The sequence below is a fragment of the Tauraco erythrolophus genome, chromosome 13 (assembly GCF_009769465.1).
Source record: "Tauraco erythrolophus isolate bTauEry1 chromosome 13, bTauEry1.pri, whole genome shotgun sequence".
Classification (NCBI taxonomy): domain Eukaryota; kingdom Metazoa; phylum Chordata; class Aves; order Musophagiformes; family Musophagidae; genus Tauraco; species Tauraco erythrolophus.
The window spans coordinates 7,519,161-7,542,497 of NC_141477.1; the positions used below are offsets into that span (position 1 = coordinate 7,519,161).

The 23,337-nt window shown below is 44.7% G+C and overlaps 1 protein-coding gene across 3 annotated transcripts in view; it reads left to right on the top strand.

Annotated features, from left to right (window-relative positions):
* The window catches only part of FGF13 (fibroblast growth factor 13), a 329,179-nt gene that overhangs the window by 251,624 nt on the left and 54,218 nt on the right, over window positions 1-23,337 (top strand). For 2 of the 3 annotated variants that reach the window (XM_086619401.1, XM_086619400.1), the window contains one exon: window positions 20,866-20,976. In XM_086619401.1, coding sequence (XP_086475527.1) covers window positions 20,866-20,976 — 111 coding nt within the window. Of the gene's footprint in view, window positions 1-18,678; window positions 18,866-20,865; window positions 20,977-23,337 lie in introns of those variants that run through there. The other variant, XM_009981323.2, reaches the window with a different exon arrangement.

Consider the following 23,337-nt stretch of genomic DNA (forward strand, 5'->3'; position numbering starts at 1 on the left):
ATTATTTTAGTAGAGCTAATTTATTTAATTACTATAAAGGAAACAACTTTTACGAGCACTGATGTGTGTATTGATTTTGGCTGTAAATGCTAGCAGGCTGCTGAGAGAAGAGCTTTCCTTGTGCGTTGTGTTTGCAAATGGCATGGATAATGCAGAAAGAGAGGAGCCGGAATGGGTCGGACTTGGCAAGAGGCACTGTCATTTCAAAACCATCTGCTCCTTACTGAAGGCTGCACCCACTGTGGTTGGGCTGTCTGCCATTTGGCCAGGACAGGGCTTTGGACACTTCATGCTCAACTCTGACCTGGACCAAGGTCTTTGGGATTTCCTCAGGTAGGGAGGTAGTCACCACCAAACTCAATTAGTCTGGGTCTCATCTCAGGGGGATGGAGGTGGAGTGTCTGCTGATCTCCTCATCCCTGACATCTGCCGGGTGTTTCCTTGCAGTCTTTTAATGGGGTTTTTCAAAAGCACTTTAGGGAGTTTGATACCTGTGTGTCAGGGAAATGTAATGGGTTTTATGCTCCCAGTTCTCTTAGGTGTTTTTGCAAACTCCATCACAAACACACGTATAGAATCCAGGTCTCTTACCTCAATGGGCAAGCTAGTGTAGGGTTAGTTTTAGTTTTGGTCTGTAATGGAAAACAGGGAAAACTCTCCTTTTGGCTTTAAGAATTGATCTTCAGCACCTGGAGTAGCAGATATGAGTAGGATCAGGCTGTCACGAGGGCTTGGATTAGACATTTGCTGTGTTTTCTTTTCCATGTTTGGCAAGTAAGTAAAAACTGTGTTTGAGTTAGAAGTTTGCTGGTGTAATTGAAATTTACTCTCAGGTGTAATGGAAAAGGAGGATGTCGTCACACAGGTCTCATGTAAATACACAAGTGGCTATAAGAATGCTTGTAGCTCCTTTTTTTTTTTTTTTGGTTAATATTTGCTCTGTGTTCGTCAGCATTTGCCTGCATTACGCATGCGTCTTTCCTTGGGGTATGGTAAGAGCCAAGCAAGGAGCAGGAGTATTACTCCGAGCTGCTGCAGTAATCCCGCCAAAAACCTCTGCAAATACACAGGACTGCCACCGCCTCCCTGGTGCACGGGGAGCGTGGGTCAGTAACCTAGTGTATATTTCCCTTATTTTCCCCATATATCAGAGATGGAAACAATTCAAGATACCTGTCCTTGAGTGTGTCAGTGGGATGGTACCTCTGCTCTTTTGGGAATGCTTGACAAAGAATTCCGTCAGCTAATTCATAATACTGCTGCTAGACCTAAGGTAGCCTGAACATCCCTGCTCAGTACCGCACTGTGCCAAGTAGACATGGCCTTTAGGTTTTCCCCAAGGGGCCAACTCCTGGAAGTAAATATTTACTTTCCCAACCATAGCTGCAAAGTGACGTGATGCAGATATCAGATCATTCTAGCAGGGCAGCTTCAGTGTCATCCTGACCCTGTACAACATGTCAGGCAACACAAACAAAGGCTGTTGATTTCAGAATGAGAAAATTGGAGTGACTTTTGATCATATCATAGAATGGCATAGGCTGGAAGGGACCTTAGAGATCATCTAATCCAACCTCTCTGTCATGGGCAGGGACGCCTCTCAACTAGATCAGGCTACTCAAGGCTCTGTCCAACCTGGCCTTGCACACCTCCAGAGAGGGGGCATCCACAACTTCTCTGGGCAATTTATTCCAAAGTCTTACCACCCTCGCACTGAAGAATTTCTTCCTAAGATCTAATCTAAATCTGTTCTCCTTCAACCTAAACCCATTTCCCCTTGTCCTATCAGTGGACGCTCTTGTAAAAAGTCCCTCCCCAGCCTTCCTGTAGGTTCCCTTCAGGTATTGGAAGGCAGCTATTAGGTTCCCCTGAAGTCTTCTCGAGGCTGAACAATCCCAGCTCCTGCAACCTGTCCTCGTAGCAGAGGTGCTCCAGCCCCTGGATCATATTTGTGGCCCTCCTCTGAACATGCTCCAACAGATCTGTGTCTCTCTTATGGTGGGGACACCAGAACTGGACGCAGTATTCGAGGTGGGGTCTCACAAGAGCAGAGTAAAGGGGGAGAATCACCTCTCTTGACCTGCTGACCATGCTATATGTCATTTTGCAGCTTTATCGAAATGTTTTGAATAGAATATACAATAAATGTTGTATTCCGAATAGAATACAATAGCTTAAAGAGTTTAAGCTAGTACTTTGTCAGTCTTTTCTGTGTTATTCTCATGGTGTAACAGCTGTAGACCTTGTAAGCTATTTAGAGGCAGGTAACAAAGTGGCTCTCACACTTCTCTGTTTTCAATCTTACGTCTGACTGTGAGTCCTGCTTTTGCAATTGAGCTTCCGTTGGGCGCAAGAACTTGTAATAAGTATTATAAATTGTTGGGACGATTTCTGACACTTGGGAGTTTGCAGCTGTTTAGTTTCATATGCTGAAAAATCAGAATATAGAACTTACTCTTTCTGTTAAAACGTTGTTTGAGTTGCAGAACACTTTTTAAACATGCTGTACTGTGCGTCGGCATGAACTACACAGATGTTTGCAACTGCAGTGCTTGCATTTGTGCAGCCTTGCAATCAGCATGTAACTCCAGGTGCCTCTTGGAACATGCAGGGTCCTTCCATAAAAATGCTGGGTTTTGCTCCCTGGGACTGTACCACCAGGTGGCAGATGAAGCCAAGGAAAGAAAGTGCTAGTGCTGGCACTGACTTCACTCAGCTTCCCCTTAGTAATAAGAAACGGAAACATTTCCTGCGTCAGAATATTAAATAGTTTCACTCTTTAAGAGGTTTCTTCTTTATTTTGGGTTGTGGGGCAGGGTAGTACAGTCAGGTCGAAAAGAGAGAAAGTAAAAAAAAAAATACAACTAATGGAATCATAGATACTTCCAGGCAAATATACAAATATATGATATTTTTAATAATCTGAAATACATATAAAATAGGGTTAATTGGGTTGCTTTGTTTGGGGCTAAAATTCAAACAGCTGAATGTCTCTGTGAAAATATAATGATCACTAATACAAAAATAGTCTACGCAGAGCAACAGGCTCTCAAAGCCCAAATGGGTGTTTTGTCTGGCTGGGCAGTAGTTCAGAGCACTCTCTTCTCTGTGTTCCCCCTTCTCCAAGAAGGCAGGAACCTTTTAGTCATTGTATTTTCCTGGAAGGTTTCTGTTGCAGCATCTGTTCAATGCTGCAGGATGTTGCTGCAGGACTGCTGAGAGCAGCTGCACTTGCTTGTCTATGTTTTGCATTTGGGATTCTTTGGGCATAACAGCAGCAGCAGAACTGGAGCCTGAGCTCTCAGCCTCTTTGCGCCAGACAAACCAGTTGAGGATTTTGTTATTGGATTCCAGGGAATAAGGTCAAGTCTGATTGTTTGTGGTTTTTTTCCCCTGGAGGAGATCAGTTCAAAACTGCAAAGTAGGATTAATTGAAATAGGAATGCCTAATAGTTTGTAAGATTATGAATCTGATCCCATGTTGCAGTCATGGAAACGGGCTATTTTTCTGCCACAGCATAGCAATACTATGTGTCATTTCTCTTGTGACCATGCTAGCTTCTTTGGATGTGCTTGGGCCTTTATTTCAGCATGCATCATTGCTTGGAGGCAACCTAGCCAAAGTTGGTCGGTTGTAGAGAACATGCCCAGAAGGTAGAGCACCAAGATGGTAGTGTGGCTGTGATTTCTGGGAGGACAGTGCTTGATACAGTCCTTGCTGCTCTATCCCCATACCAGCCAGCACGGTAACAAGTTTGCTGAGGACACTAAGCTGTGTGCTGTGGTCGACACGCTGGAGGAAAGGGATGCCATCCAGAGAGACCTTTATGGGTTGCAGCAATCCCAAGCACAAACACAGGCTGAGTGGAGAATGGCTTGAGAGCAGCGCTGAGGAGAAATACTTGGGGGTGTTGGTGGATCAGAAGCTCAACACGACCTGGTAATGTGCATGTGCAGCCCAGAAAGCCTGGGCTGCATCAAAAGCAGCATGGGCAGCAGGTCGAGAGAGGGGATTCTCCCCCTCCACTCTGCTCTCATGAGACCCCACATGCAGTACTGCGTTCAGCTCTGGGGTCCCCAACATAAGAAGGTCATGGAGCTGTGCCCAGAGGAGGCCATGAAGATGATCTGAGGAATGGAGCACCTCTCCTATGAAGACAGGCTGAGAGAGTTGGGGTTGTTCAGCCTGGAGAAGAGAAGGCTCCAGGGAGACCTTCTAGCAGCCTTCTAGTATATAAAGGGCCCTACAAGAAACCTGGAGAGGGGCTTTTTTCAAGGGCACATAGTGATAGGACGAGGGGCAATGGCTTTAAACTGAAAGAGGGAAGATTCAGACTAGATGTAAGGAAGGCACTGGAACAGGTTGCCCAGAGAAGTTGTGGCTGCCCCATCCCTGGAAGTGTTGGGGCAGGTTGGATGAGGCCTTGGGCAACCTGATGTAGTGGAAGGTGTCCCTGTCCATGGCAGGGGGGTTGAAACTAGATGATCTTTGAGGTCCCTTCCAACACAAACCATTCTATGATTCTATGGGGCTGCAAATCCTACAGGGACCTGCCAAATCATCTGTTCTGGTCACCTGTAAAGCAAATAGGTATGACACATAATACCATGGGTAAACTGATTAAAATTGTGCCTTAAAGGGACTGGGTTTTACTCACTTCTCTCTCTTTTGGAGGGCTAATTTGAGCTCCTTGGATAGTTAGAAATATAAATTCCTCTCCAAACCCTCTTTTCTTATTTCTCTTAGTTGTTTATTCATCAGTCATCCCCTAGTTACAACGTGGCAATCTCCAGTGAGTACTTCGTAGCAAATGTCAGCTTGATTTTTATTGATACATAAGGAAAAAAATGTAAAATGACTGGTTTTTTACAAATTCTACTTGCAAACCTCTTGCTGCAGGTGCTATACCACACTATAAAATTGTGCTTTTAAACTGACACCCCACAGAGGTAACTGAGACTCTGGCAGAGGTAAGGTCTTAGCTGGTCTAAACACACGGATCTCAGGGGAGCTGTGTTCCTTTGCGCCAAGTAGTTCTAGTCATGTGCTCAGGGCACATAATAGACATAAAAGTGATCAAAACAAAGTAGAGATTAGACAAGAGTATTTTCCTTTTAGTAATAAAAACAATAAAACAAGTTAATATGCAATGAATAACTAGATGGTAATAGGGATTCACTGGACACATGACGTTTTCAATACGCAACTCCAATTTTATTGTAAAACCGTAATAATGGTTCTGAATAGCTGAAACCCTTTCTTGAGGTAGCTTAAGAGCAGAGAATACTGAAATTTTAATAAGAACTTTGTAAAATTTAGGCAGTTGTCATTACAAATTCATGTAGGCTTTGGGAAAAGGAGTTAAATGCACTGGTGCTTGTGGAAAAAGAACTACATTTACAAGCAGATTAACCTTGTTTATAATTGCGAGGCAGTAAGCAGCACCACTGCTGGCTTTTGACTGCCTGTCAATAATTGACATGGGTGACATAAAACCTATCGACTCAAGGTCAGTAGCTTGAAATCAATAGAACTCAGCAGGCGATTAGAGACAGGCTCGAGCATATTCTTCCACGTGGGTTTTTGACTTCTTTTTGTGAAAATGGTGCCATTTCCAAGGCGGTAGGTCTCAGAATCAACTTCATTTTTTGCCCCACTGCAGTTTTCTTGATGTGGTACTGTTTGTTTCTGGCAGCAATAATTACGGATGTTTTTAATAGTTCAGTGTATTTGGATATCAGTAATATTCACAGCTTGATCATAAGCAACCGTGGCATAATAAGCATTGAATATTCTAAAATTGTGCAATTCCCAGCATGATTTGTTTCTGCATACTTGTTATTGTGAACTCCAAGTACGTAAGCAGTAACGTGTATTAGTAAACAGTGAAATATGACTTTGGGAAAATTGTTTATTAGTAATAAATTGGCACACTTCGCCTTTCAGATCTAGATTCAGCAAAACATCAATGCTAAAATATGTAAAAATGGCTTAAAAATATGTTAAAGTGGCTTCAGTTGCTAGATGTCATTTTACCACCTAAAGCCCAGCATCTGGAAGATGTTTACTTGTCTTTGACTTTAAGGGTCTGATCCTCAGCACGTCTCATGCATTTGCAAGTGATTGTGTTAGAGGCATTAAGAAGTTGCTGCTTCTCAGCTGAATTGCAGAGATTTTCCTCCTGATAGGCAAATTGGTACGTGTTCACTGCTGGTCCATTACACTGCAAAATAAACCAAGCTCGTGCACACGTGACTTGTAAACGTGTCTTGGAGGGAGTGGTAACTCCTGGTGAAGAGGCAGAGCCTTTTTAAATAGCTCTTCTAGATTACTTGTAATTATATGACTCCACAATGACCAAATCACTTTTAGAGGCAGTATTTGACTTCAAAATCTGACTCCGCTTCTAAATTGCCTAAATCTCATTACTTACATGATATGTGAGCATGGGCTTAACTTGCTGTGCTGAAGAAGGATGAGTTAAACAAGGTCTCAGACAAGTTCAGCAACAGAAAATTCAAATCCAGCCCTTGATTAACACAATTGAAATATAACTGTAGACACATTTTGGACCACAGTGTTTGCAGTACTGTACGTCTTCAAAACCAAATCTCAGTGTTTTCTTCACTTGTCAAAATTGCATTAGGAGTAGTTGGTTTGGTTGACCCCAACTAAAATATCTTCAATGTTTTCCACTAAATCCAAATATCAAACAATGAGCTTTTCTGAAATGCAGAGGTAAAGCTTAAAAATCTCAAAAGGTAATTATTTCAGAATTGTTAACAAATGTAATTCTTCTAAGTGCTTTTTATACTTGTAACATTTATGGTACATCAATAATGCAGCTTATTTAAAGAAGAAAGAAAGTATGATACATATTCTACCTCGTGAGTGTTATTGAGCTATTCATATTGCAAAATGCCTCACAATAAAGGGTATCAACTAAACCAGGCACCAGGCTCCTATGGCTGGCGTAATGTACTACGGTATCCTGTTACAGGTGTTCTTTGTAATTCTAGGAGGCAGAAAATAAAATTTGACACTCAAAAATAGTAAGTTTAAGTAAATCATGTAGGAGAAACGTACATTTATGTCCAAGAAATGGTTAGATGTTGCCAGAACAATACAGCTACATTATGAATCTTTAATGATCTCTGAAAGTCATAATGGTCTGTCACTAATGCCCAATAATGATCTCTCTATACCGCGAGTATGGGCTTGATGTTTCTGGCCAGTACCTTAGAGAATACTTTAAATATGCCTTAAACTTTCTCTGATCTGCTCCCTGTGTATCTGCTCCAAATGTAGACTGCGATTGTCTGGGTAGGAGCAGCTTGTAAGGCAGCATGGCTTTGGGATTAAGAAAGTCTTATTCAGGTAAGATGTATTTAAGCAATATTTTTACAGGAAAAAACTAGAAGGTATTTCCTGGCAACTAATCCTCTGTAGAGGTGATAAACTATATAAAAAAATTAAAAGCTAATATTTACTAATATTGAGGATGTTATTGTTCTTTGACTTAATGTATTTTCTTTGGTAACTGTGAAAATATAGTATTTAAGAAGGAAAAGGCAAGTGTTACTGTTATTTCCTACTGATTGGAACTGTAAATACACTGACTATGCTGCTGAGCAGGCGAATATGTGTCCTGTTTGAATATGTTTCAAATGTCGCACAGGTTGATTTTATGACCTTTTAAACATCCATGCCACATATTTAGTTAATTTTGTACCCAAGCTTTTTGTCAGGTATAAAGCTTGCTTTAAAGAAGAAAAAAAAAAAAAAACAAACAAAAATTATTCCAGTTCTGTTCTAATTGTCTTTCATGAGTACTATGCGTAACATTAACTGAAGAGAATCTTGTTATGGTGTTAATAACTCAAAAACCTTTTGAATACAAAACCATCATCATTTCTCTATTCTTTTGCAAATGTTTTAGCTAAAGGCTAATGATGGTGTAATTTATTTTTCTTTAATAATGAAAAAGTGTGTTCTCTGTAATTGGTATCTGAGATGATCAGATTACTGTAAGAACCAACGCCCTACGGCTAGAAGAGAAAAACAATCCAAGGACTCTTGGAAAATGCCCTAATATCAAACAATAATGTGATAGGCAGCGTGTATAGAGAGTTAGATATTAACTGTGAGAGTTAGATATTAACTTCTAGGACATATATCATTCTTTATTAGAAATAACTTAGTAAACAACTTTTATGACATTGCATGCGGCATCCATGTTTTTTTCTCTTTGAAATTAATATAGCAAATCTAAGCGTAGTAAAGTGCAGAATGTGAAGTCAACAGCCTGAAATGTTTTGGCAGGTTAAAGACACGTTTACTGTATGCAGTCACTTAATATGTAATCCAGATTATTACCTACTAAATGCCTCGCTCTTTTGAAAAAGTGGTGAGTTTTTATGGCACAATCGCGGTGAAGATGAAGCGGGTCTGAAACCGTTGAAGATTTTACTGTGGGTTAACTTTGGAGGAGTGCGTTGCCTAGCCATATTATATTAAAAAAAAATGCTGCTGGTGGATTATGAACCTTACTGTTTGGTTGTAACCCTGGTGTAAAGGCTCCATGCGCCGTGCCCCGGGGCCTCGCACCGGCGGCCGGTGCATCCGAGGGTGCCACAGCCCCGGCCGAGCTCCGGCTAAAGGTAAAAACGCGGAATTCCGTGCAAAATCACAGCGGCTCTCCCTGCTTGCCCAAACCCTGCGCTTTCAAGTTGGCTGTTAATTACAGCCGGAGGCACCACGTTCGTTTGCTGTAATTAAATATCGCCAGTGACCGAAACAAAACTGGAAAAGAAAGTGAATGACCTTGCTGGGGCAGTTAGAAGAACTAACTCTAGGTGTCCCTCTTGTTTCTGGTTTTAGCAGTAATTTTATACGTTTGAGTTTTTGACTGGAAAGTACTGGGAATCGGTCTCATTTGTTTGGTTTGTAACTGTTTACAAATTGATGTTCTACAGCATGCTTCCTGTACAGGAAACTATATTTTGCCAAAAGCCTCCTGAAAAGACTTTGCATCAGAACTTTTTAAGTAGGCTAAAATCTATGGCAATAACAGTTTAAAAATATAGTCACTGAGTAAGACATTTCATATATTGCAAAGATGAAAAAAAAAAAACCAAACCAAAAAAAAAGGACTGAGGGAGGTGGAAATTTCTCCGAGGATTAACAGCTCTACTCCAGTTCCCTGGTGTTTGTGCATCTTTGAGTTGTTGAAACATCTTGGGTTTGCTCATATTTGCAAGTCAGAAAGAAAAAAGACAGAGAAAAATGCCTGTGTTTAAGTGTCCGTATTACGAATGTCAAACTCGTATTTGCAGAGGTTTGAGATGTCCAACCCCAGTTACTGTCCGAAGAAATACAGATACCAGCAACCTCTGGGAGCTGTGTCTCTGACCTCAATCATACGAGGGGAACTGCCTGGGAATCCCTGCAGGCCTTGCAAGCGCCTGCAGAATTTCATTAATTCTGTCTGACTACGTTTTACCTGGGCAGGGGTATGTATAGATGCCATTTTAAAATTAGACTCTTTACACTCTCATAATTGGCCCATATAGGGTACAAGAAAATACAAGGATGTCTTCCTTTCTTACGGTTACGTAGAATGAGCTGAGTGGAATCAGTCAAGTGATAGCATTGAAAGATCAGCCAAGATAACTTCTTACAAACCAGCAGGCTTAGTTGTGTGCCTCAGGATCTAATTCTGCTCTTTGTCCTTTCTTTCCCAGCAAAAGCTCTCAGGCCTTGGAATGTTGTGTTGTAGATGAAGCTCAACTAAGTTTATTTCTTTGTAAACAAGATTAAGTTGACCTCAACTGAAGGATAAGGACATAGAGATACTGATGGGTTTTGTGGCTACTGTTCACTAGAAGCATGTTGTAATTTTTAATGAAACAAGGAAGGAAGATCCTGGCAGGAAGAGGTGGAAAATGAGAATGATAAACAAAGGGAAGAGGGTTGAAGGGAGAGGACAGAAATCCTGATGATATATGATGTCTCTCTGCTATGAGTTTAGCTCGGCGTGATTTAGCAGTATGGCTGGGGAGCTGCGAAGGCCATACATACGGACTGGGAACGTAACTAAAATCGTCATGTTATGTTTGTATCTACTGCAGCTTAATCTGCTAGTTTCGTGGTGGTTTTAGTTAGAAATGCAGGTACAAGTTGGACAGTTGTGCAGTCTCTGTACAAGGAAATGTGTCCCTGTTGTAGTTCAGCTGGACTTAAGCAAGGAATAACAGTGCTCAGCTGGGGCAGCTTCCTGTCCGTTTCTCTGATTTCTGAGCATTGTTTCTCTACATAGCAACGAAACCTTTCTGTGCTTTCTGATGAGGTCTGAGTCCCCAGAAATGTACCCAGTCGCCTATCGTGAATATTGGGAGCAGTAGCAGATGTTCTGCCATTAGCCTCCTTCTACCGAATTGACTTCTCTGAATTTCTTCTAATTTACTTATGTAGAATTTGCATACACCATTTTTCTCATCTCCAGACCTATTTAAGTCCCATACAGCAAATGCCAGCTTGTGGTTCTTGTTCCTGTTTTGCTAGCTGATGTCACTTGTGAGTGTTGCTCGCAAGAAGAGCGCATCTGACTTGTGCTAATGAATTCCCCTCTGTTTACTTATGATATGTTGCATTTTTCACCTCAAAACCCCTGTGTGATTTATAGATGTCACCTTTGCTCTGCTCTTGCCAGCAGCAGCTCCTGCTAAGCCAGGAGATGCCATGAGGCCAATTGCTGGAAGGTATGTTTGCGTGGGAAGTGCGACCATACGACGACTTGGGCTGTTTTTATATTCACGCATATTACTGAGCACTGCCAGAAGCAAGACACTGAGCTACATGAACCTTCATTAAGTGATTACTTAGTTTTGATGGTGGTAAATATTATTTATTATAAAGATGCATTATGTAGATTACAGTCTGAATCACCCCGCAATGATAGTTGAGTAAGGCAGAGGTAATGTTTCCCCTCATGCAGCTGTGAAAATAATGGTGCTTCTTTGGATGGGAATGAATTGCCATCTGGAGATGCCTTTCTCTCTTCTTTATTGGTTGTACAGCCCAGATATTTGGTCAGATGAGCTTAGATAAACCTAACCGCCACATCACTGAACTTAGGTCAGGAATGTCTGGTTACATCACTATTAATGGCATGATTATTACATGGTGAACTGAGACAGAATGTAGTTTGGGCTCATGGCCCTTTTCCTAATCCTCAAGGATATACCTTCCTTCTGGTTACTGAAACTGAGACCAGCATTTTTGCTCAGGTAAACCGGTTCCAGTTCCATGACGGTGAGTGGAGCAAGGCCCCACTTGCACGTGTACAGAAGCAGCAACCCAGTGCAGGATCTAACTCCAGCTCCTGGAGAGCCCTGCCTCCATCCAAGACACAGCACTTTTTGCTCCAAGTCCTTTTCATTTGTGGACCAGCTCTGCTCTCATTCATACTGTGTGAACTTGGTGCCATGATCTCAGCAGTCAGGTAAGTCACAGAAAACCATTGCCAGGCTCTTCTGATCCCAGCCCAGGTAATTTGGTTTCAGTATTAGAAAATAGATGGATCTTACATTGTTAAGATAGCAACGGGAAGAAGGAGGCTTGGCATCCATCACATGATTGCAGCGAATTGGGCTCTGCAGTTACGTGAGGTCAAGCAATGGGGTAGAAGTTAGTTTCCAAGAAAAGCATGGGCCATGGCTGTGAGAAGCTGGTAGAAATCCTTGGGTGCAAGTGGGAGGAGGAAAACTCTCAGAGGCTTCAACTCAGTGGAGACCCAGTGAGTCTGGTTTTGTCAAGCTCTTGACAGAGGGTGAACTATCAGATCTTTGAAAAGGTAGAAAAAGATCCACTTGAGTAAAGTGACAATCTCTAGGCGACTTGCTTTGGGTCTGCGAAGGACTATCTACAGTGTTTTGTCATGTGTAAAGTGGCCTTATGTTAAGTTTGACAGTGGCATATAGCCCACACTTCTCGCGTGTCCCATGCTGAGATGTAAATATTTCAGGGATGATATGCTGTCATTTACATTGATGTTTCTGAGAGTCATCATGCTGAGAGGTGAATGAACAGATACTTCTGTGCATACTGATGTGGGAGGCTCCAGAGAATTTTTCACCATGGCTTTGCGGTGGGCAGAGAGAAGTCAGTCGGTCGCTGCTGCAAGTTCCTGGCTCAGGTTGGGCCCCCAGAGGCACGGGAATAACGTGTTCCAAATTTGGGAACCCGCAGAGCTGTGGGAGCTGATCTCTTCCGTTTGTTCTGTGACCTTTCCCAGCTGATTGGCACTGATCTTTTATGCACCGGATAGACGATCTTTTGTGGTTGACATTTCGGGACGACTGAATATGGATTAACCTAGGCAAAAATATTTCCATTTTTCTGCCTTCAAACAATGCCCTCCTTTTCCAAAAACGCCTGCACCACCAGCTCAGATCAAATCCCCTTTTGAGTGAGACAGTGCTGTAAAGGAATCGGAATTCACAGCTGGGAAGGGGCAGAACTGGGATTTCTCTCATTAGTATTTTCTCTGAGAATCTGAGGGGAAACTGGTGTTCTTGGTGTGAGATGTCATGGCCGTTCTCAGCATTTAGCGGGGCACGTCAGGCATGAAGAAGAGGCCCACGTTCTTGTCAGAGTCGGTGAACCTTGTCCTCGCGAACTTGCGCAGATGTGATAAGAGAACAGGATGAGGATATGAGAACCTTTTGTAATGCATCAGGCGCATAATTATTTTTTAAACATCTTAGTAGTCTTAGTGAGATGAGTCACATGCTGAAGACAGGGACGTGTTTCTCTGCTTTGCTGGATGGGAGCCAGATTTGGCACATCCAGTCCTGTGCACCAGTTGTACCAGGGTCTCTTCTGGTGTTGGGATTCATGATCCCGTACTCTGAGAAGACAAAAATCAACCAGCTGCCTAATCCCTTGAACAATAAGTGAGCTCTTAGATAAAGTGGGTCCAGGTGACGTGTCTACACTGGTGTCACAGGAATTTGTTTTGATTTTTTTTTCCTGTTACTGAGCACTCCACAGTGCACTTTTGTGAAGAACCATGGCACCAGCACACAGAGGAACATCCATGTCACTATTCACAAGTGCTCTTATGCTCTCAACGTAAAAAATCCTTCTGTTTATAGCAATACAGCTCATGTAAAGTTCTGCAGCTGGTTACTGAACGTTAATTTTAAGGTAGCCTGGTCGGTTTGTAGACTAAAATATCCTCAAATTTGAGTTCTTGTTCTGGAGCTGCCTGGAGGCCCAGCCCTTCCACTAATATCTTTTTCCACCTTGCGCTCAGAAATAAACCTCTAGCTGACTCTTAATTTGGCTCATATCTAGGGTAAAACTAGGCTTTCAGGGGTAGCAAACTGGCCAGCAAACTGTGCTCATCCCTCGAGCTGCGAGCAGGCAGACACTCGCCGTTCTGCAGCACTCATGTCCAGCCCCGGAGCTGGCTGCAGAGGAAAGGCTGAGTCATTTCCATGGGATGTTTCACGGAGGAGCTAAGTGATGCGGGGCTTGGGTCTGAACAGCTCTGTTTCCTGGTGAATAGTAATTCTGTTTACTTAGAAGAGGAAAAAAAAAATCACTGGGGGCCTCAGTGCTGCTGTGTCATATCCGACTGGATGAACTCTTGTTTATCTCAACCTGAAAAGAGGGAGGAGCAGTTCTGGTGGCACTTTTCAGAAAATAATTCTCTGCTTTTGGGGGGCGTAGGCAGTGGAAATAGTCCATAGATTTGAGTCCTGAAGCTTTTTTATTCTGCTTGTTCTGTAACAGCAGTAGCACGTTACCCCAGCAAGAAGAAAAGAGCCTCGGGAGGGACTCCTGACACCCCATGCCAGGCTGAAATTTTGTTGTCACACTGAAGCAGTTGGGTCTTGTAAATGCAGAAGGGTGGTTTGGGGTTTATGCTGGGCTGAGCGAGGTCTGGAGCTGGCTCGTGATTTTTCTTCTGGTCTTGATTTTCATGCAGCATTTGTTTTGCCCAGCACCTCCCTGTTTATAGAAGACCTACCATAAATCTTTTGGTACTTGTTTATAGGGGAAGAGGAAATAACTGAACATGCTGTTTAGGCTGAGGATGGGATATTTTGACCCAAGGTGCTGGCAGTAAAGTTCCTGCTTTACAGCAGCACGTCATGAGGCTCGTTACTCTTCTACAGGGCACAGAGGAGCTCGAATCCCTTGGCGAGTCACACGTTGGGCTCATGAGCCGATCACTTGAACAGGCAGCTGGAAAGTGCTGCCTCTCCTCCATCCGTTCCCTTCTCCTGCTGCAACACTTCACGGATGCGCCACTCTGCGCTCCATCGCATCTATTGACAACCGTGTGCCCAAAGAGCGGAGGCCATCAGCAGCGCGGGGAAAGGAGCTCCTCTGCTCACGGGTGCAGCTGGCTTGTCAAAACTTGCAGCTTGTTTCATGACAGTGAGGTCTATAGACGACTCATGATTTTTCTTCTGGATTGTGCAGTGTTGGTTTTGCCCAGCATTTACCTGTTTATGTAGGTAAATCTTTTGCACTTGGGGTAGATTCAAACTCATGGGAAACAGCAGAGGTCTGGGACCTGCCACAGTGCAAAAGGTTCAAGGAGGATGGAGCAAAACCCAAAAGTTTTGTGCTTTGCTCTGATTTGGTGAAGGAGCCAAGGGTGCTGGCCTGCAGTTTGGGCCGAGGGTGGGAGGTTGATGCCTTTTCTTGCAGGAGCCAGGCAGCGAGGGCAGCGCGCCTTGTGTTGGTTTAAAACCGTGTCCTGTGTTAGTTGAAGAGCCGGTCCTGGTTTGGGGAGGTTGTGGTACCAAATTACAGGCTTTACTTTTGCCCAATCCAGGCAACTTCTGGAGGTTCAAGTACATTTTAATCATCAGAACTGTGGAAATAATCTTCAGCATAAACTCAAGAGATGACTAGAAGGAAAAATATAAATCAGAAGCGGGTGACATCTTTGTCTACTTTGAAACAGTGGATTTGCTGCTGGGTCAGATCCCAGCTCCAGGTAGAAGTCCCTGACAGTGACTGTGCACAGGTCTGTTCATGCTGATTTCTTAAGAGATGCTTAATTCTTGATTGAAATGGGGCTGGCAATTTACTTTTTAGTTTTAAGTGTGCCCCATTACAATAATCACGCACAAAGAAAGAGGACATCTATTCAAGGAGTGTCTGGTTGTCTTCTACATTCAAAAAGTCACTTTTAATGTTATTTTGTTTTATTTTACCTTTTTAGCATGGTGGGGAGTGAACAGCTCTTGCTGTTCAAAGGAAATAAAGCTGTTCCTTCAGATGTTTTATGTCTGTAACACTGAAGTAATCCGAAGACTGGTCTTGTACCAAAGGCATTTTCCCAACAAGATCTTAATTTTCATGTGCAATTTATAGTAAATGAAGACATGTTTGTAGGAGTACCGATAGATGGAGGGGTTGATTGTGCAAAAAAACTGGAGGACTGTTTTTTGAAACTTAAATCTGATTATGCATATATGCTATTTTTATTCCTCTCTTTAGTTATCTGTCAAGGAACATTTGTGCAAATGAATTTTCTTTATGGATTTTAAGCATGCAAGCTGGAATGCTGGCATAAAGATATCCTAAATAGCACTTTTATATAGTGCTCTTCCCCAGGATTTTCAAGGTTAGCCGAATTCTGAGTTCTGGTTAGTTATTGTGAAAATGAGATGTCATCTGACCTATAGGACAGATCACAATGAGGAAGCTTCACTTTGATCTGAAGATCAAACGCTGCTTTCCAAACTAAGAATATTTATGAAGTAACGTGTGAGTCTCAGGAAAAACAAGTCTCACTTGTGACTGTATTGCAAGTGGAAAGATGGCAAAATTCATAGTATGTTACTGGTGAGTTGAGCAGGATGAGTTATTACTAATAATATCCAAATGGCTGTCTCCGGGGTTGGATTTCACATGTCTTATGTGGACTGGCACATGATGGTAGTTGTGGAACTTGTGAATTACAGTTATTTTTACCCTACTGTTTAACCCAAATAAGAAATTAAGAGTATTTATTTATTATGAACATGGGGATGCCATGAAGTGCCTCATAAACAAAGGTGAGTGAGTGTGTGTGTACACCTATACATGGATACATATATGTCTTGCAGAAAAGAGGGATTGTGGATGGGTGTGTGGGGCTGCCAAATTCAATGTCCATGTCAGCTGTCGAGGTTTCAGGCTGTGATGGCACATGTTGCACTTTGTCACACATTGTCTTAAAACTTATGCATTATGGTAATTTCTGTTATTAATGCCTGGCCATGCAAAATGTTTTATTGGAGCAGGAGTTCCCAGTTGGAGGAAACAGATTTGGACCTGTTGTGGGCTGTTTCTCATCTAGGGAAGGACTTTGATGTTTGCAGAGGTACAGCGAACTGCTTTTGCATTGAGCTCTTTGAAGTGAAGACGCTGAGTGGCATGGTTACCACCATGCTTGCCTAGGACCACAGTGTGCAACCGCAGGGAGGGAGGAAGGGAGGGAAGGAAGACCATGTGGCTTTACCAAGGGTATATGGAGGAGAGAAAGAAGGGGCAGGTATCCTGAGAAGCCTGGCTGAGTTGGGAAGCTCATCAGAACTCTGGTGCTGTCACACCAACCCACCTGCATTGGTTCTGTCTCCATAGCCCCAGGGTAGCCCTGGGTTTGGCCCAGGGCACGCAGGACGCAGCCCCCTGCTTGGCTGGCTGAAGCCCATTGCCATTGCAGTCCCCGCTGAGCTCAGCTCCTGCAAGGAACCAGCCCACAGCCTCTCTGCTCCGGTGGGGTGGACATTCCACCCCACCTCAGTGCCTGCAAGTGATGGCAAATCCCCTCTGCCTGGGGATAAATTTTTTCAATAGTTGTTTGCCTTCAGAGTTGCAAATTTCTGTTTTGTTTCTAGCCTGAGTCGGCTTTATTTTAGGCTTCAGCTGTTGAAAGCGTTCTGAGGAGCAGGGGATGGGTTGCAAAGGGACCCCCAGGACCTCCTGCTTCCCATGTCCTGGGGCATGAATGTGTGTAGGGTTCGGGGTCCCCTGTGCAGGGCATTTACTGAGTGTGGTGCCAGGCTCTGACACCGGGCTCTGCTCCCCTCGTCATGGCACCCCTGCCTCTCCCTGGCCCAGTACCCCCACTTAGCCAGGTAGCCAGCTGGCATGAGATCCTGGCCTCGAGGGACACAAAGGCACCGTGGGGGGACGACAAAGGGAAGAGGGAGAACATGGCAGTAACAAGGAAATTGCTCTTTCTCAGGATTTTCAAGTCTCTGCAAGAAAACTGGAGCCGGGGGGGGGGGGGGGCGGGGGGGGCGGAGGGGGAGAGGCAAGAGGGGCAAAAAGCCTCCAATAAACCAGTGAGGCAGAGAGGGGACCATCCTGTAAGAACGAGGGCAAGGCAGGGGAGAGCTGTGGCTGGAGCTGCCCTGCCTGCCCCCCTGCCGCGGGCCAGGTGCCCTTCCTCACTCTGCTGCCGAAAACCCGGTGCCAGCTATTTGCTCATCGCGGTCACGTTTGTTTGGGTGTCTGCGCCTCCCCGGGAGGCGGCTCCGCCACCAGCCGGTCCCCACAGCCCGTGGGGCCGCCGAGGGTGGGCAGCCGGGGGGCAGCCGGGGTGCGCCCGCTCCCGCTGCCCGCCCCCAGCGCTGCCCGCGCCCCGCGGACCCCTCCGCAACTCTCCGCACAAAGAGCCACCGGGCAGCTCTCCCGCTCGCTGCCTTGCTCGGGAAAGGAGGAGGAGGAAGAGGAGGAGGGGAGGGTGGTGATAAGGGGCTCGCTGCGTCGCCTCGTTTCTGCCGCCAGCGCTCAGCCCGTGCGGTGTGTGCCAGCGCGGGCAGCCGCTGCCGGGGGAGCGCGGGCGGCTGCGGCAGCCCCGGCGCTGAGCTGCGGGCGGCGGGGGGGCTCCGGCTCCTCACCGGCTGGGGCCGGGGCTTGCGGTGCGAAAGCCGAAGGTGCCCGCGGAGGGGGAGGCTGCACCTGGAAGGAGCGGGGGGAAAGAGGCTTCCCGAGGCGCTCGGCAGCAGCAGCCGGGGCTCCAGGCGTCGGCGCCTCCTCCCAGTGTCTCCATCACTGCTCGCTTCGGATCTCTTCTGAAGGGAGAAGAGGAAAAAAAAAAAAGGATCCAGAAAAAGCCCTGCAACCGGAACAGCCCCTGCTGGGAGCCTAACAGGTGTTTGCTGGGATTTGAATGGGGAGGGGACGGGCGGGGAGAAAAGTTAACTGGCGAAATTGGGGCTAGGAGAGACGCAATGATCTTGCACCAAGTGGATGTGCCATGTCCGCATGCGAATAGCGCGTCTGGAGAAGCTCGGAGGGATGTCTCGCAAGTGATCTGCTCCATCTCCGTAGAAACGCTCACCTCTGCCTGCAAACTTTCCCCTGCCAGAAGTTGGGAGGAATAAGAAAGCAGCAGAAAATCAAAAGGGGAAGATCTCAGCAGACAAAAACGCTCAAGCTAAACTGTTGCGTCCCGAGCCGGGGCTCTGGTGTGAGCATCCCACCAGCGTCTCCTGGGCTTCCAAGCCAAGTGACGGTGGGTGGCCTTGGCCAAGGCGCCCGGCAGCGTCCCCGGCATTGGGGACGGGCCGAGCAGCATGCTGGCTGCGGTGCCCGCAGCCGGCGAGCAAACCCCGCGTGCCTGACCGCGCGCCGGTGGTGCCGGAGCGGTGGCGGCCATGGCTGCAGCCATCGCCAGCTCCCTGATCCGCCAGAAGAGACAAGCCAGGGAGCGGGAGAAGTCCAATGCCTGTAAGTGTGTCAACAGCCCCAGCAAGAGCAAGGGAAGCTGCGACAAGAACAAGTTGAATGTGTTTTCCAGGGTCAAACTCTTTGGCTCCAAGAAAAGACGAAGAAGGCGACCAGGTTGGCAAGGGTTATGTGTTTGGGGGGTTGGTTTGTTTCATTTAATGCAAACTGGGGTGTGCGTCAGGTGTGGGGAAAGAGGGACCAGTGCCTCGGGGCTGGTAAAATGTAGGCATTGCCCTTCCTGGTGTGTATGATCTGATAGACATGGGTTCCCCATGCCAGTCCCTTCCCCTTTCATGTTCTTCTGGTTTATTTGGATAACACACACCGTTGTTGTCTGCCTCACTTGCACACCTGTGCACCGGTAATTCAGTAGCCTGTCTTGCACACACACATGTACAAACACATGTGATTAATTTGCGGGGCAGATGTTTGCAGGGGAAGTTCCCACACATGCACCTTCTTCAGTTGTATGTTAAATCACTTGGTGGTCTAGAGATGTGATGTTGTCTCCCTGCTTTGCCCGACGCCTGTGCCGTCCTTTATTTGCTGACTGCAGACGAGGCTTTTTGCTTTCGCTGGCACCTTCCAGAGTTTTGCTTCAGCGCCCCGTTCCTTTCTAGGAATCTCATACATGCAGCTGCCCTGCAGACGCGATGCTCTCTGTGTCAGAGGTGCAAAAGATCAGGCATGAAGACTCAGTCCCTGATCTGAGCGGGGTTTTTTGTACGTGGGAGGAGCAAAACCCACTGGTAATGTCGCTATCGCTTTGCTGTGCTGAAACATTGATGCCGTTAGCCACTTAACCTGTCTGCCTTCCTCAGCAGCCACAGAAGAGGTGCCTGGCTCGCAATTTGCAAGCAGCTTTGGGATGTGTTATGGCTAAAAAGCCAAAGTGAGGGTTGGATTAATTTCCTGGCAGAAAAGTTGGTCGATGAGAATTGTGCATCCGTCGGTGCCCTTACTAAAGGTTGCTAATAGGAACTAATACACTTAACGCAAACTATTGTAAGCTTTTGCCTTCAGCTCCTACTAAAATGAAGTACAGCAGCAGAGTTCCCCGATGCCTTTGATTACAAACACAAGGGGTCTTAGCCAGACATTGGCTGTTGGAAATGACACATCATATCTTCACACTGTGTTTATCTCTGAATTAAGTAAGTTGTTGTGGAGCGAGCTGCGGAGATGCATCGCCTCCTGACAAGCATAATTGTGTGAAATGACTACGATGCAGATGTCATTGGGATTCAGTGGAAGTAGACCTTTTTTGCAATTACTCCTGGTGCATTACCTAGATATCTTGAATGACAGACTCGACAGCAGATCCTGTTGCTGTTTACTTTTGGGTCTGGAATGATCTGAAACCATATGAGATATCTCGCTTTCTAACTGTGAATCTGAGAATGGTTATGAAAAAAAGAAATGTATCCAAACTATGCGTTGTTTTGATCTTTCTTCTTCTAGCTGATGAGGTAATTACCTCAATCCTTATGGTAATATTTATTTTGCAGTTCCACACATTGCAGAATTTCAGGGTTCCCCCCTCCATTTTCCATATGTTCATTGAGTAGTTTATCACTTCGGATGCTCTGTACTCTTTGGAGCAGTGAGGAATGGGGGGTTGTTTGTTAGAGCTGCAGCAGTTCCTGTGCTAAACGTTTGCTGCTATATATTTAGGCTCTCGACTGTCACTACGGCTCTTATTAGCGCTATCGTAGTAGTCCTCTTTTTCCTCTCCATTTAAGAACTCACACCTTTTTAAAAGGCGGAATACGCTCTTTGCCAGCTCATTTCTAATCTTAAATGAGATAGGGCTGAGCTCCTGAGGCTGAGCAGCACACCATCGGAATTTATATTCACTGGAAGCACGTTTTACTCGGCTACCTACGTTGCAATCGAAAGTGGCATTTAATCATTTTAGTAATTGATTTCAGAGGCATAAATTTGATCTCATCCTAAGTGAAAAGTGTTGCAAAGCTGGTTGCCCTGCTCTTGTTTTGGGTCTTTTTCATATCTCAGCCTTGAGAAGAAACCCAGAGATTTGTTTTTAGCATCCTGCTCTCTTGGAATGGCACATCAGGATTTCCCACATTAATCTCACTATTGTTTTTTTGCAGAGCCTCAGCTTAAAGGTATAGTAACAAAGCTATACAGCAGGCAAGGATACCACTTACAGTTGCAAGCAGATGGAACAATTGATGGAACAAAAGAGGAGGACAGTAGTTATAGTAAGTGACATGGGAATAAATGGTGTGTTTGTGACTTGTGGTGTCTCGTTCTCCCTGTACAGTTCCTTTCAAAATTGTTGTCCCGGGATGACTGAGTGAGTGGAAGCATTAACACTGCGCTCCCAGCGCAGAAGTCTTTCAGACTTACTGGGTCTGAAAGAAACGCAAATAAAAATCACTTGTAGAAATAATGAACTAGAGGCGGTAACGATGACACATATGACAAACAAAGCAAATGTTATCTCCATGGTAATCCAGAGAAGTTCATTGCTGTCCTTTGGATTTTATTAGATTTTTTTTTTCGACAGGGAAAATTTGCTCGCCTACTCAGAGCGCCTGAAATAGAATAATGCTATCTCCGCTCTTAAACAGGGGCTCATTCAAACAGAGCCGTGTTATTTCACACAATGAGAGTTCATCATCGTTTTCAAGTTCATATTTCCCTCTTAGTATTTTTTTTTAACCCCTCTGAACTTAATTATACCTTCAGGTTTCAATCAGATTTCCCTCAGCTTTTCTGTGAGAAAGCTTTGGATGCTTTTGGTTTGATTATTTTGTTTTTACAACTTTGAGAATTAACAGAAAACAGGAAAAGATGACTAGAGCATAGATTTGGCGTGTGTGAATCAAATAGTTAAGCATTTCCCATAGTTGTACTGTTTAGCTTAAACTTTCTGTTCTGAAACGAGGAGTTAGGAGGAGCAAGGGGTTTGAGAAGGTATCTCGGGCCACTTGGACCACAAAACAGAAAATCAACAGGCAGACATTAATTTTAAGTATTAAAAAGCACTGGTTTAAGTGCCATCCTTTTCATATGGAAAACATTTGGAGGTGAAACATCGTTTCATTACAGGGCACCTGAATATGGGCGAGTAAGCACTCAGTGCAATAGGAAGTATCCCATCTTACTTGTCCCATTGCTTGCTCCCACACTTTTCCCGCACCTTCCTTAATCCTTTTTGCATCCCTGTATTAAGCTCTGAGTGGCAGGAGGGAACGGGTTAGGCTGCTGGAGGAGGTCTCTGCAGCCACTGAAGGTGCTGGCCTTGGGGCAGAGCACAAGTTTAGGATCCGTTGGGAGACCTGAGGTCCTGCTCCAGGTCCCACCTTTGCCCGTGGAGAAGGCAGCACAAAGACCAGCCCAGTGCAATGCTGAGCGGCTGCTGCCGTGTTACTGAGTTCTTCTCAGTGTGGCCACAACATCTCCTCTAAGAACCATCCTTATAGACCTTAGACATTGCTCTTCCTTCAAGCAAATGATCTAATGTTTATGTTTTTAAAAGTCAGTACAGATCATTCAGGATTTCAAAGTAATTCTGCTAATTATCTTAAAAAAGAAGAAGAAATAGGCAAATCTTACTTTTTAAATCAACGCATTATATTATTATGAGCTTTTAAATACCAGAGCAAATATCTGAAATTCCATCTTTTTTCTAAGTGATTGTTTCATTCAAATACTTTGCTTGCAATTCTTCTGATAGAGATTCTGAGATTCAAAAGAAGACAAAATTTATAGGAATCTGTGCTTCTGCTATTCATACAAATGTGTCTGTTTCTAAGATATTTTTGTTTTCACTGTGTCCTTAAATTTACCATAACCTGACAGATTACAAAGCAAATCAGAAAAATTCCTTGCTGCTGGATACCAGCCTTCCAAAATGCTGAATACTTGAATATAATGGAAGTTTCCCAGAAATGGTTGCAGCTGGGCTGCAGTATCTAAGTGTTCAGAACGGAGGAGGATTTTATCATTAAAAAACACATACTTTTGTATATATTCCTCTTTTATGTAACATAAGCATATGGACCTGAATGTCCCGCAGTCCTGAATTTATTTTAATTGCAATATTTTTAATGGAGCTAGTAAGACAGATTTATGCTGTGGATCAGAGTCCACATAAGGGGCTTCCCCCAAAGCCTCGCTCACATGAATGTTGAGTGGATCAGGCCCTCTAAAATCCTTTCTTCCCATATCTGCAAAGACATCTCTCATTTAGCCCGTGTTCCTGCACTGTGGGGAAGCCACAGGACTTGTATCCCACTCCAAACTTGGGGGGACTCCTTCTCCAGTCCATTCTCTCCTCCTTTGCACCCCCTGAGGGATATCATTGCTGTTCCCTTTTGTCACCTTCACTGAATGTTTGCTCAGAGACCACTCGCTTTATGACCACTGCGATAATAAAAACTCCCCTTAACAATAAGGGGAACATCCTCGAACGCAGCCGTGGCCAGCAAAGTGGTCGCACAGGGCCAGGACTATGAAACTGCATTTTTTAGAGCAAACCGTAGCCACAGTCCACCTGGTCTCCAGACACAGCAGTGGTCAGCCTTGTTTAAATTTCAGATATTTTTCTTCCCTTT